At 40.1% G+C, this 14,256-nt stretch overlaps 1 protein-coding gene across 2 annotated transcripts in view; it reads left to right on the forward strand.

Annotated features, from left to right (window-relative positions):
* Positions 1–12,833, forward strand: part of ERP44 (endoplasmic reticulum protein 44) — a 47,946-nt gene extending 35,113 nt beyond the window's left edge. For both annotated transcript variants that reach the window (XM_042048949.1, XM_042048950.1), the window contains exons 7-12: positions 1,247–1,304; positions 2,624–2,740; positions 6,356–6,467; positions 6,936–7,077; positions 10,056–10,158; positions 12,248–12,833. In XM_042048949.1, coding sequence (XP_041904883.1) covers positions 1,247–1,304; positions 2,624–2,740; positions 6,356–6,467; positions 6,936–7,077; positions 10,056–10,158; positions 12,248–12,349 — 634 coding nt within the window. In that variant the 3' untranslated portion in view covers positions 12,350–12,833. The remainder of the gene's footprint in view (positions 1–1,246; positions 1,305–2,623; positions 2,741–6,355; positions 6,468–6,935; positions 7,078–10,055; positions 10,159–12,247) is intronic.
* Positions 12,834–14,256: the final 1,423 nt, after the last annotated feature.

Below are 14,256 nucleotides of genomic sequence, written 5' to 3' on the forward strand. Positions count from 1 at the left end.
ATAGCTGCAGCTACTGGAGTGGAAGAACACAGAAAAGGACATTTTGGGTTCTACCACAGGGTTACCCTAGAGCGTATATTTCATTATAGATTATCATCATCTTAGCAAGCAGTGATTGGGCAGGTGGCTTCTATGGCTTCACTTTCTTATTCCATGAAGGCTTATTTGGGATGCAGGTGGTTTACCTCAGTGATATTGTCACTAGGAAGCCTCATTTCACGTTATGGGGAGAGTCATGTTGGGAACACAAAAATGCATTTTAAAATACACATCTCTAAACTGATACAAATGCTGGTGGTGTAACATGCTCTGCAAGGCACCTTTTATATGTGATAAAATGATAATTGGATCAAAAGAAATCAATAAAACATAGGTACTTTGAGTTAAGCCTTATGATGTCTGTATTTTTCTTGGCACTCTAAATTGTTCAGACCCCTGGAAGATGTAGTTCATCTTGCAGTGAGGTAAATTTAGATAATTTGACTTCTCTTTTTTTTCTGTCTCCTCCATTGGATGCACAACGGTTCCAACTTGCTTGAATAAGAGATGATAATTTTGGGGTACAAACTAGCAGCTTTCAGGGCACTTTGCTGTGATTTGGGGTAAAATATTCTAAAGGCAAGGGAACTTACTAAGGTGAGGTAGCAAGCTGAATAGCAAGGAGGAACTGTATGTCTTAGAGGTACACGCCTGCTGTATCATCAGTGGCCAGAAACTGCGTGCTGTGTCGTCTCTCTAGACCTGAGGGTAAAATGGACAGCGGGGGCTCACTTGCCATCCATTTTCTCATTGCTTGTGCCGATAGAACACCTCAAAGGCCCTCTTTATCAGGGTAGATAAGATGTAAATTCTTAGTGTAAGCAGTGGAACAGGAAGAGTAAATGCAAACAAGAATCCACATTTCTCTTTTGCTTCCGTAAGATATTTTTTTTTAGTTCTGTGATGGTCTCTTACCCAAAATTGTCCTGGCATTTATCACTTGGCACTTTGATGCCTTTAGTCCAGACTTCTGATCTAAGGGATGCATCTTCCTGACTCCCTTAATGCCCTGTTATCCAGGCAGGCCAAGTTTCTATGGAGTCACTTCACAGTTTACTTTAAAAATTAAGGATTTTAATTCTCGAATTGTGAAGGGAAAAAAAGAAAAAGAAGTAAAGAAAGGATAGCAAATTAAAATATGAATTTTGGTATCTCAGTTATTTTATTTGTCTGTACCAAGACATGCTTACTCGTTGGTTTGTTGTAGGGCTATTTCAAAAGCAGAGAGATTTAGCGGAGACAATGTAATCTACAAGCCACCAGGGGTAAGTGTAACTATGTATTTTATTTTGATTTTTGTGATTACATGTGAATACAAACAAATGGAGACTGTATTCAGATCATTCAGTATGTTACTGCATCTCAAAACTTAATTTTATTGCATCACTACGTAGTGTGAGAAATAGGATCACAGAAATTAGTGTTTCTGAGTCATTAAAAAAGATGAGTCTCACATGTTACCAGTTAATGCACATAACCTAAACCTATCATTTGAAATGTCCATGTCCAAAAAAATTAATCTTTTTTTTTTTCTGAGAAACACAGTCAACACATTATGTGGGTAGATACTGTGTGTTCTACAGAACTCTTAAAAATCTGTGAAGCTGGTACACTTCATGTTTTTCAAAATGAGTGACAATTACTGTGTATTTTTCTGACTATTACTTGACTGTCTTGTGTGCCTTAGTCCACAAGGGTTAAGAGCTCTTCTCTTACTTTTTTTTTTAATTAACTGGGTTAACAAACTCTCATAAACATAGTTTTACTGGAGGAAAAATTCAGTACAGAAGAAAATCTGCAAGAATTGCACTATAGAGACATACTATCTAAAAATCATTTCCTTTCTCAAATTTACTGTATGAAAGAGCTGCTTACAAAAGAGGAAATAGATGCAAATAGACCTGAGGAGGAAGGGAGTTTCAAAGCATTTTTATTTTTTTCCAGCAACAGAATTTATTAGGTTACCTAATTTATATGGCATTTCTGAATTAAGGTGTGCTTAATCATGGCCACAGCTTGCGAAGTCATGCTTCACTTCATGTTAACCAAAATTGTAATTAAATTAAAGGATGCTAGCACTGAATTACAAGTTAAAACTACTAGCAAATAAAGGAAAATTATTATTTATTCATATCTCTTTGGCAAACCAAATGTAAAATACCAGTTTCAAGTCCTGTAGGACATCAGGAGAGGTTTTGATGAGTCTTTGTAACTATCAGCATGAAGCAGCTCACTATCTGCATTTAGTTTAGGTCTGGAGATATTATTTCGCAGCCTAGCAGAAATCTAAATAGCCTTTACTTGAAGCATCCTTAATTTAGAAACAAAGTATCTCCCATTCTTTGTAAGTTGTCTTAAAAAATGGAGTTGACTGCATAAATTATCATATGTAATATTTATTTTCCATTTGTACTTTTATCACATAGTTAATAGAAATCTTGCATGCACAAGGTTGAATATTGGTATAAGATTTGTTTTAAATATTTATATGAATATTGTTATTTTTATGTTGAGTAGGTAATCTTTGTAGGTAGCAATATTATTTTTACTGTTTCTCATCCTACTGTATTTTTCTTTTCAACAGGAAAATGCTCCAGATATGGTGTATTTAGGCTCACTAACCAATTTTGATTTGATTTATGCATGGACACAAGATAAATGTGTACCACTAGTTAGAGAAATCACATTTGAAAATGGGGAGGTAAGAATTTTTTCTACTATTCTACATTTGGGTTTCTTTCTCAAAACCAAAATGTCTCTTTCAAGGTTCCTAATCCACATCAAAGCACTTTGTGTGTTTTGTTTTAGGCAGAAAATGGCTGTCAGATAATGTCTTTTCGTTCTTTAGGAGCTTTTTGGTTACTCTTGAAATTCACAGGAGGCAGGTGTGTAGTAGTTTCATATGCTACCAAAGTAAGAAGTTATAATTACAGAACTGTTAAGGTTGGAAAAGACCTCTAAGATCATCGAGTCCAGCAGCTAACCCAGCACCACTGTGCTCAGCACTAAACCATGGCTCCAGGTGCCACATCCACGTGGTTTTTTGAGCTCTTCCAGGGATGGTGATTCTACCACTTCCCTGAGCAGCCTGTTCCAGTGCTTCACAACCCTTTCAGTGAAGAAATTTTTCCCAATATCCAGTCTAAACTTCCCCTTCTGCAACTTGAGGCCATTTCCTCTTCTCCTGTCACTTATTACCTGGGAGAAGAGGCCGACCCCCACCTGGCTACGGCCTCCTTTCAGGCAGTTGTAGAGAGTGATAAGGTCTCCCCCGAGCCTCCTTTTCCACAGGCTAAACATCCCCAGCTCCCTTCCATTGATGTTAATGTTACTGGTAGAAAAGTATTACTGTATTAACCACTTCCAAAGCATTACCTAATAAATAAGAACATTAAATGGTGGCCAACCATGGAACTGGCCGTCTTCTGGGAATAGTAATGAAAACTACGTGGGGTTTTTATTTTCAATCTGTGTTAAAGCACTGGTACCTTAATCTTTTTAGTTTCATGTGTTGTTTCCCATGCTTTTCTTCCTTTGGCTGTAATTTGTCAGGTGGAATTTGGGAGTTTGCTTTTAAACATCTCTTTCTTCTCATTATCATTATTTCTTTCAATGCATTTTTGGGGGTTTTTTGTAACTTAGTCTTTTGTCCATTTCCAACTCCATATTTTCTTTTGTTTTTTGTAAAATAAACAACAGGAAAAAAGTCCTTAGAAAATTATCAAGTCAAAATGAGTATTTGTACATAGGCACAGAATCTGCTAGAAAAGCTGCCAAGGTTTGTCACAAATTACAGTACGTTGTCAGTACTGGATGAGAAACCAGAGAATCAGTCATGTGCTCCATTCACAGTTTGTACACTTGATTCTTTTTATGCAGAATCTGCAGTGCATCTAACACCGCTGTTCTAGGCACATGCAGCACTTCAGGTTTCGTGGCAGAGGGAGGGACAGGGTGGTTTTACTTAAGCCATTTTTGTTGGCTGTTTTCTCTCAATCCCACCAACTTCTATTGGAAAGTTCTGATAGTTAACAAATCTTAATTCTTCATTTGCAACTCAATATGTAAAAGATGCCACATGTTAACATCTTCAGAAGTGTGTGGTAGATTTTCAGTGTACTTTTCTTGTGGTGAAACTCGATTCTGAGCCTTAGAAGCCAAGTTTCATCACTGTCAGCTTGTACCACATTCTGTTGTGGTTTCTCTGGTTGTTCCCTTAACCCTTGATTCCTGTTTGCTTAGGCAGATAGTCACAATTGCACAATGTGACTTTTTGCTTGGCAAAGTTTGTTTAAAAATTTCAGTGTTGCTGGTACCCAAACAAATTTAAACATGCCAAAATTGAGATATTTCTGCATGCTGGGATTGTGTAGTTATTTAAATGGGCTCTTATACTGCACAATATTACAGGATAAAAACATGAAGTGCTGTGACTGTTAATCTGTGTTTATGGCACTGGAATACACCTTAAACACACAGTAATTGAACTCTGAAGCAAAGTCCCCTGCTTCAGGAGACTGCCCATTTGAGACAGTTCCTGTGCTTGACAGGCAAAGGCTGTTGGGATCAGGATACCATCCAGAAGAAATCCCTGTTTACCCTGTAATCAAGCTGTGTAGTTCTCTGTTAATTGAATGCCATGAACCTGTGTGGTGTAATGGTGGTGCTGAACCGTGAGGTTTTCAACCAGTAAGAAGTTTCTCAAAGGCACAAAGAAGTGACGTGGGGAGCTGAGATCTAAGGGAAAGTCTTTTGATATTCTTAGTGCCAAACAACTCAGTAGCTTTTGAGGGAGCTTCCACTTGTCCTGCCAGGTCAGTGAGACGTGATATGAAAGCTGGAATAGCAAAGGAAGCAAAGGGAGGTACTTTATAGAAGGGCTAAAATCAGCAAGGTTCACACCAGCTGTTCTTACAGCCTGTTTGGAGGTTAATTGATCTCATGAATGTAACTTGCTGAGGTTGCCATTTTAGCTGCTTGCAAGCAAGGCCTTAGAGCCAGAACACCAAGCTCTCTTTAGGAGCTCTCCCTCTGGAAATGTACCTGCTGAAGTGAGTGGGGAAGCGGAACCGTAACTGCAGTGGTACAAAACAGACTTTTTCCCATCCTGTAGTAGGAGAGGAGGCTGAGACCCAGCTGAATTTGTGTGTGTAAATATGAGAATGAGCAAATATGATTAGTTGTTGTTTTAGGGATGGATTGGAAAGCTTGGATTTCAAAAGCACTGAAGTTACGAGGATCTTTGCAATCTTCTCTTTAAAAGACCAAGCTTCAACTTACCTGATGGACTTGGTTGAAGGGAGAACAAGAGCCATTTCATCTGCCCTGTGTAACTGGCTGCCTACTGATAGGGAAAGTCTTTCCTTCAACTTACTGCAAATTGAAGATACCTGAAGAAACGCTTCTGTTTGGTAGCAGAACAAGCTACTGCTATCTTTCTCAAAAAGCACAGTTTTTATGCTGATGTAGGCTAGAATCAAAGCAATAGCAGCATTTGCTTGTTATACCAGTTGTGCAAATGAAAGATAGACAACTGTAGGTATTTCTTAGATGATAAATTATTACTTCTTCAATCAGGCTGTAGTGAGTTGAGCTGACAAAAATCACTTCTGGAGCAAGCAAGTGCACATTGAGTAAAAGAAAAATTCTGAATAAATTATTCAAGGCAATCCTGTATTTATCTGTCCCTGGGCAGAGATCTTTAAAAGGCATTGGGTTGCAAGAACGCATTCATATGAGGAACTAAAGTTTGCCTGTCCAACAAGGGATGACCAATCAGGACACAGTTACTGGCAGAAGAGCAGTACTTGATCATAACTGCTCTGGCTGTGTCATTAGCTTCTGCTTTTTTCTTTTTTGGTGGGGAGGGGATAGAGTTATTCAAAGATACTTGTTGTGTTATGCTAAGAAAACACCAATTTGCTATGTGAATAAGCTAGAATTGGGTCTAGAATACACCCTCAGCCTTTCATAGCATTTAACACCATGGTGCTCAGGCCTTATTGTGGTTGCTCTGTTTCCTCAGAATCAGGTTATTTCTTTTGACCAAGTATTCCAGTGCAAGTGTATCCCTTCCCAAAATGCTGATAATGCCCTGCTCTCATCCTTTATCTGTTGTATATGATAAGAGGAAGGGCAAACATGGTTAACTGTATCACTCATCTATCTCAGAGGGTCAGCAGTTAACATCTTTAGTCTTGTTCTTTTGTCCGTTTTTAAAGTAGAGATCTCACTAAATTTGAAAATTGTTGGAATCGCTTGCTTTGGTGCCCTTAAGAAATGGAAGAAATGAGTTTGTCCTTTGTTTCCTGTGCAGGAACTGACAGAAGAAGGCCTTCCTTTTCTCATACTTTTCCACATGAAAGATGATTTGGGGAGTTTAGAGAAATTCCAACAGGAGGTTGCACGGCAGTTAATAGGTGAAAAAGGTTTGTAATATTTCCCACTACTACTTGGTTTTACTGGTATAATTTTTTTCAGACAACTCAGTGGAGTGGAAGCAAAGGCCAAACAGAATTTGTAGCTTTAAAGCTTTTGAGACTGAAGGGCTTTATGCATTTTTGACAGTGAGGACCAACTCCTCTGGAAATTATTAAAATAGATGCACAATTTATTAGTAAGTAACTTTCAGAAATCCTTCTTGTCTAAATGATTTAATGTGTTTTGCGAGGGCATTGAACAAAGCTTCAGTTTGTAATATGGAAAAAAAAAACCACTTTAAGAAAATCTATTATTTTGGTGGTGGTATTTATTTAGACCTATTTTCAGGTTTTGTATATTGTATCTATCTCATATCTTCACCTTTGTAATACTTACGAAAGTGGTTTCAAGTGGGTTTCAAGATGATACTAATAAAAAAATCCTAACATGGTTTTTTGTCTGTTCACAATGTTAAGGTACAATAAACTTCCTCCACGCTGACTGTGACAAATTCAGACATCCACTCCTCCACATTCAGAAGACTCCAGCAGACTGCCCTGTCATTGCCATTGATAGCTTCAGGCACATGTATGTCTTTCCAGACTTCAGTGACTTGTCGTAAGTATTTTTCTTGGTGCATTTTAATTTGAGAATGACAAATGAAAATGCTCATACTTGAATCAGTACTGTGGTAGGAAGATGAGTAAATCTGGGATAGGTAAGGCTGCCTCTGTGTGATTTAGTGTCAGAGCCTTAAAGCAGGATGAGCTGGTGTGAATTCACTGTTTAAATGGAGCTGTATTACTTTATGCAAGAAAAGAATCTTGTTTGAAGTTCTTAGATGCTGCTCTTCTTTTCTTTCAAAGTTTCGCTATTTTCCATCATAGTTAGGCATTTGGAGCCTGGCATGGTGTTTTTTAGTAGTGATCTAGATATCTCAACTTTAAAAGATTAAAAATACTACATGGAATGTGAAGTACTGTGTTTTTCAGGGATTAATGTAAAATGCAGCATGTAAGAATGCCCAGCCCGCTGGTTTGGTTTTTCCTGCAGTGCAATTCTAGCCTTCCTGAATTAGTCTACACCTAGAAAGCTGGCAAAGAAATGGTTGTGTGGATTTGTGAAATTTTCCACGTGCAACTTGGAAAATGGCCAATCACAGGCATGTTTATCTGGATAAAATACGTGCCAGCAAAGTACCAGGGTGCTTAGGTGAAATACTGCTGTGGTAACCCTCGTTACCTCAGCCTGACTCCTTATGCCGCACTGCCTAGGAAGCAGATGTTCTGTCTTCCATGGATCACTCGAGGAATGCGTAAATGTTCTCTTCAGGGGCTTTCAGCCTGAGACAAGCTCTCTGTCTTCTGGCTGGGTGGTAAACTCCAGTTTCTGTCTCAAAGGAAGCAGCTGCACATACATGACCTGCTAACTCCTGGTTAGATGTCTAGGCTGGGTATGGCATTTTTGTCAAAACCAAGGATTCAAAGCTCGGACTTAGCGTGCAATGTGAATGTAATATCATGTCTGATTTTGCTATGCCAGGAGACATTTTTCTATCTGAGATGTTGACATTTGGGAGGAGAGTTCAAACTTAGCTTCTTTCTGTAATTCTCCACAGGCTTATTTCTAAAATATTGTCTCTGTTTGATGCATCTTGAATAGTGCTTTTCAAATATCTGAAGCTGTGTATGTTGAAATTCTTGATAGTGACTATTTTTCTCCCTGGGTTCCTGTTTCTTTGGAAGATTGTATTCATTGCACACCCCAGCAAAAAAAATAGCAGGATAGTTGCATTTTAAAACCACTCTTTTTATTGTCACTTTTTAAACAGCCCTAAAACAAATTAACATCTCGTATAGAGGTAGTAGAGATGTTTAGTTTAGACTTGCATGTTACATTTCTTACATGTTCTGTTTCTGTGAAACACTGTCAGAATAATGAGAGCTACTTGCTTGATGTGTACCAGTTGTCACTTACAAATGAAGCTGAAAGAGAGATGTCAGGATTGTAGACAGTTGCCTAATGATAAATAATTACTCAACCTTCCTCTAGGAGGTTGAGCTGATATATAGAAATAGCAAAACACAGTTTGGGAACAAGAAGAGCTTGGAGCTCCTGGGGTGATATTCTTTTGTGTGTGTATGTGGTTTGGATGTTTGGTTTGGTTGTTTTTGTTGTTTCTTGGGTCACTTCGTGTGGTGGTTTTATTTTGTAATAATAGGTAAACTCTTAATTCTGAGACTTTCATCTACCACTTTAGTAACCTTCTGGACTCTTTTACAAACTGGCCCCGGGGCTGTCTCTTGTAACCTCAGTGCTGCCACCAGCCAATAGGGTTTGGATATGGCACTTTCCGAGCTTGCCCACCAGAAAATTTCCTCTCTCTTTAGGGAGTTCGTTGTCTTTTTTGGAGAATAGGCACTTGGCAGGCAAGTGAGACCATCACTCACTCTTTTATCCTCATCCTTTGGCTACCTGGCCCTATTCATCCTGCTGTTCCAGGCTGGAAATGATAGCAGGGAGTGCCCCACTGCTGGGTTGTAGCTTCTCAGAGAGAACAGGCTGAGCAACACGAGGCTGCAGGCACCAGGTGCCCTTGCTGCATTAGGAGAGGAGAATGTCTCCAGCAATGTGTCTGACCTAGAACAGGGCAAGAGCGCCAGGAAAAGCAGGGAGCAGTAAGTCTGCTGTCCCTATTACCAGGCTGGAATGCAGCCCCTTTTCTCCATTGGTACTAATTCATGATCTCATCTGGGATGGGAAGAGGCCCCTTGAAATATTAACCACTGTAATACTGATCGGTTACAGACACTGCTGTAATGACACCCCGCTCAATATTTGCTGCATTTTATCCATACAGTTTTCTGATGATCTGAAATATTGCTGATAGTTTGTTTGACCATGCTTTCTTCCTCTTTCCTAAATGTAATAATTAGCTTGATGAAACCTATCTCCATTAATACATTACCTTTAGATTTCATGCACAGTGCTCACACTATAGTTTTTTATCTCATCTTTAATACTTACTATAGTGATTAACTCTTCACTTCGAGATTTTTAGTCAATTTGACATTTCACAAATAAAACTGGATGCTGTTGTTTAGCACGTTTGCTGTGGGTGACAGTAGATGATCTCAGATTAGATTTACATTGATATCCTCTTAGTGCTTATCTGTGGTGTGTGTGCAGTTGCTGAGGCAGTAGAGAGCCTTTCAAAGATGTTTTGTCAATACTGCTCCCCAAGTGTCATTTGTATCTGTAAACTGTGCATTTGGAACCTGCTGTTCCCTCTTACATTACAGTTAGTGGGGAGCTGAAGGGAGTTCACAATGAAGTTATTGGCTGGTACAGCTCTGTGGGAGTTATTGAAAAGATGAAATACTTGCTGTGTTCTCAAGAGACAGTGGAAAGAAAAAGAACCTGGTGGGGTATCTTAGCAAACCATGTGGCTTCCTGTCCTTTATTAATCACCTAAAAGTAGGCATAGTGTGCTAGATAAATAGAAGTTGGCTACTCTACGCAGTGCACTTTAAATCTCCTGTGTTTGGACTGGACTTGTAATAAACATGTGGATGTTTCTGTTGAATTTGTTCCAGAGTTCCAGGTAAACTGAAGCAATTTGTACTAGACTTGCATTCTGGAAAATTGCATAGAGAGTTTCATCATGGCCCTGATCCAACTGATGTAGCACCTGGTCAGGTAAGGTTACAACAAACATTTCTTTTGGCTGTTTATTATTATTTTTATTATTATTATTACCTCTTTATTACTCCTTGTCAGAGCTGTACCTTCTAATATGTTTGTACTTTTAACTTCTGTCTTTTGAAAATCTGTTAACAGAAGCATAACATTGCCACTTTAGTTTGGCTCCTCAACCTTCTTTGGATAAAGGCAGGGAGAGCATTACGGGAAGTATGGTACCTATTTGCCTTGAATAAGGGAAGAGTATAAAAATATTTATTTTCTCCACTGAAACAGGAGATCTTGGGCTGGATGACTTGTGACTTCATAGAGCTGCTCTTGGGTTCTCCTGTGACTTCAGTGCAAAAGCTGATAATCCATCATAGCTGCATTATTTCCCATACAACACACTACTAGAGGGTGCTTCTAAGGGGAAAGAACAATTGATTGAATGTTTTATATATTTAGCAATGCAAGCAGAAGGCAAATTATTAGAGCATCAAGAAAGGATGGGTAAGCAGTAATAGGCCTTATTGCTTTTGCTAATGTGGTTGGCAAACAGCATTAGCAGTGCTCACAGGCTGCACTTGTCAGTTTGATTTCCTCATGGTTCTGCTCAAAGGTTGTCATGTTGTGTAATTACATGCCTGGAAGTCACTTCTGGGATCTCTTCAGGAACACAACTACTAGATCCTTCTCCAGACAAAAGTCAGAAGCACCTCAGTGTCAGAAAAGAAAGGATATGACCAGCACAATTCCCTCTGCTCATCCCAGTCTTCCAATGGTGTCTTGATCAGCCTTGTATCTTCTTGATACACCACTCGCTCACATGCTTGGGGTCCACTGAAAAGTGCAAATGTAACTGTCAGGGAACATTTTCACTACCTTTGGGCACCCTCCAAAGAAAACCGTTTTTAAACACTTCTTTCAAGTTATACATTGTGTTGTCTACGGCTCAAAGGGCCACTTTGGTCCCAGAGGAGCCCTGGTGCCCTTGTGTTGGGGAGCCTTGGGCCATTCCATGTCTGAGGGACAGAAACTATAGCTACAGGCTCCTTTTCCTGCTCATTTGTGGGATGTGGTAAGGATGGCACTGCTCTAAGTCGATTGAGTACAGCCTCCTGTTGCCCTGCTCAAAAGATTTAAAAGTGTGAAAGCTCTGGAGGGCTTGCCTTGGCCAGGAGAATGACTGCTTTTCAATGTTGTCATGACTGGCTCTGAAAACACGTGGGCTGAATTGTCTCAGCAGTAATTCATTTGACTAGGAGTTCCCTGTGTTTCTCAGAAATTCATTGAGCAACCAGAATTCAGGTCATCAGGAGGGGCAGAAATAAGGGCCGGAGACTGAGGCATAGGCCAGGCACTTGCCCTGAGGAGGAGGCTTGGCCAGGGAAGGAGGAAGCCTGTGGAGTCCCTGGATCCTGCTGCCTGCCCATCTGGGCCCAGGCCCAGGACCCAAAGCTGCAGGCTTGCTCTTGCCTCATTTCTGCCTTGAGAAATGCACATAAAACCTGGGATGTTTATGTTCCCATCTCTCTATGGCATCCTGCCATCTTGTGGAAGATGTGCATGCAATGGAAATAAATACTGGCCTTAACTGAACTGGAGGCTGCTGTCGTGGGTCACCTACGCCCCTTGAACTGCATGTGGTTTTGTATGGGGTGTTTTCTTTTAGTTTCCGTGGAAAAGTAATTCTAAAATACTTTTGCAGTGATGTCACTTTTGCCCTGGTCTATCTCATAGAACACGTACACATAAAACTAGAATACCCCCAAAGCAAGTGGTAGATTCAAGCAAATACACAGTGGGGTACATCTGAAATACTTCTGTGTGACTTGCACCAAAACTCACGTGATGGAAACTCATGTGATGGCCGTTACCTTTGAGATGTTACAACAAAAGGAATATCCTTACTGGGGGCTTAATTAATGTGTGTGTGTTGTGTGTGTTCCACCTACTTGGGACTCAGAACACGCCTTCCAAAAAAACCCCAAACTCAATTTGTGAGAATGCTGGACATTTGTGCACTCCCATAATGCTAGAAATTCATTTCATGGAGATAAATGATTATTAGTTTGACAGTTTTACTCTTTGTTCTGTTTTTCAGCCAATTCAGGATTTAGCAAGCAGCCCACCAGAGAGCTCATTCCAGAAACTGGCACCCAGTGAACATAGGTACACCTTATTGAGGGAAAAAGATGAACTTTAAAAAACTTGAAATAATCTTGCAAGCCTTTCAGACAGCAGCATTGACTTCTGTGTGGTGGAAATAGTAAACCTATATTTTCATAATTCTATGTGTATTTTTATTTTGAATAAACTGAAAAATAATTTTTTTCTCCCCAGGCTTGTAAATACATTTGTTTGGTGGGTCATTCTGTACAGCATCTTTCAAACAGTACATTCTTAATGCTATAGTAAAATATCAGAGACCCATCCAGACTCTTGATCTAACTCTGTAAAACTTTTATAATCCAAATGAAGGTATCCTTGCCAGAGACATGCTGTTAACTTGCACTATCCCATTAAATAGGACTTTTGGGTTGTTTCTGTGTAACCTTGGTAGTATGTGCTTTTTCTTCTTCTGTGAACAGCTTTCCTGGTAATCTATTTCTTTGTCACATTTTTCTCCAACTTAAGAGGGTCTTCTATTCTGGATACTTGGGAGGGGAATAAATTAAAGTTTTACAGAATCTCGTGTGGTGCTTTACTGGCTGTAAATGTGTAAGCAATTAAACAATCCTGAACATTAAAACAGCAAGTAAGGAGAGGAAAAGTTCTGATGATAATGGCTGTATTTGGAATCAAGGGGCTGTACTGACCTGCTCCGATTTCCCGGAACTAAGATTGTTATGCTGCCCACGTGGTTGTGGTAAAAGAAAGGAATGTTAAAAACCCAAAAAAGAACAAAACTAGGACTAGACTGGTATCTGAGTTTGTCAGTCCTAAATTTATATCCATATGTATGTTACCATTAGTCTCGGGGGTTTTTTGGTTTTATTTTTCCTTCTGAGTCCCTGTCTTCCTGGCAGACACTGTTCAACCAACCATTGCAAATTTTCTGTTACTCTCTTTGCCTGGTTTGTGCCTTACTTATCGTGTAGTTTTTGAATTCTGCTCTGAAGAAGGAATTACCACTTTCCTTGTGGTCTTTCTGTTCTGCATGACACCAGAATATAGGCTCTTCTCAATGAGCCTTCGAGCTGCTGCCTGAGGTGAACATATGGAAACTGTTAGATGGCAGAATATCTGTTGATTTGTGCTACACTGCTGGAGATTAGTACTGGATTTGTACAGTGCACTTACTGCACAGACTGTAGGTCTGTGAGTTGGGCCCCAGGGTTCAGTGTCCTTGGAAGCAAGTGTGTTCTCTGGCCAGGTGGAACACTGGGTTCGGGTTTACTTAAGAAAGTGCCCCAACCTGTGCAGTCACTGCTCAGGACCTTTTTGCCTCCCAGCTCAATGCCACTGGCTCAGTTATTGACAGAAGGCTTCCATGGTCCTGTGCAGCTGTGGCAAAAGTTGATCCCAGGACAGGCTCCTGACTCAACCCTCTGCAGCACCAGGCACAGCAGATTTCTAGGGAGCATTTCTGAGGGCAGAGTTGCTGATACCTACACTAAGCTACAGCTGACTAAGCAGCTGCCAAGTTGGGAGCTGAAAGATTAGTGCAAGGCTTTGTTTACAGCTACACTTTTTTGTTGGTTTTGTGAATCTGCATTTTGGAGTGCACATAAAATGCGTGAAAGCCAGGTCTTCTCCTGTCCCATTCTCCAGCTCATCACAAATCAAGCATTTCTGGCAGCTGAGTCATACTGCCTTGCAGCTGGAATCGATTAAGGCTGATACTTGTGATCTGCAGGTGGTGCCACACAACTTCTGGAGGAGTTCTGGCACCTGAAATTTTAGTCAATTCTTAAATGGTCCCTGCGAGTACTTACCTTACTCCTCTGAGGTTCCTATTTTTCCTGGGGATTCTTGGAGGAATGGGATTTATAACTGCTGTTTGGTGGAAGATGTCTAAACTTCTTTCTGAAGAATGATGCTCATCATCCACCCAGCAGTCCAGTGGCTGGTGCTTTCAGCTAGAAAGTGAGAGAGATGAACCTCCTCTGC

This window comes from Corvus kubaryi, unplaced genomic scaffold, assembly GCF_017639235.1.
Source record: "Corvus kubaryi isolate FWS band 111438036 unplaced genomic scaffold, C.kubaryi_AGA036_p1.0 68, whole genome shotgun sequence".
Lineage (NCBI taxonomy): Eukaryota > Metazoa > Chordata > Aves > Passeriformes > Corvidae > Corvus > Corvus kubaryi.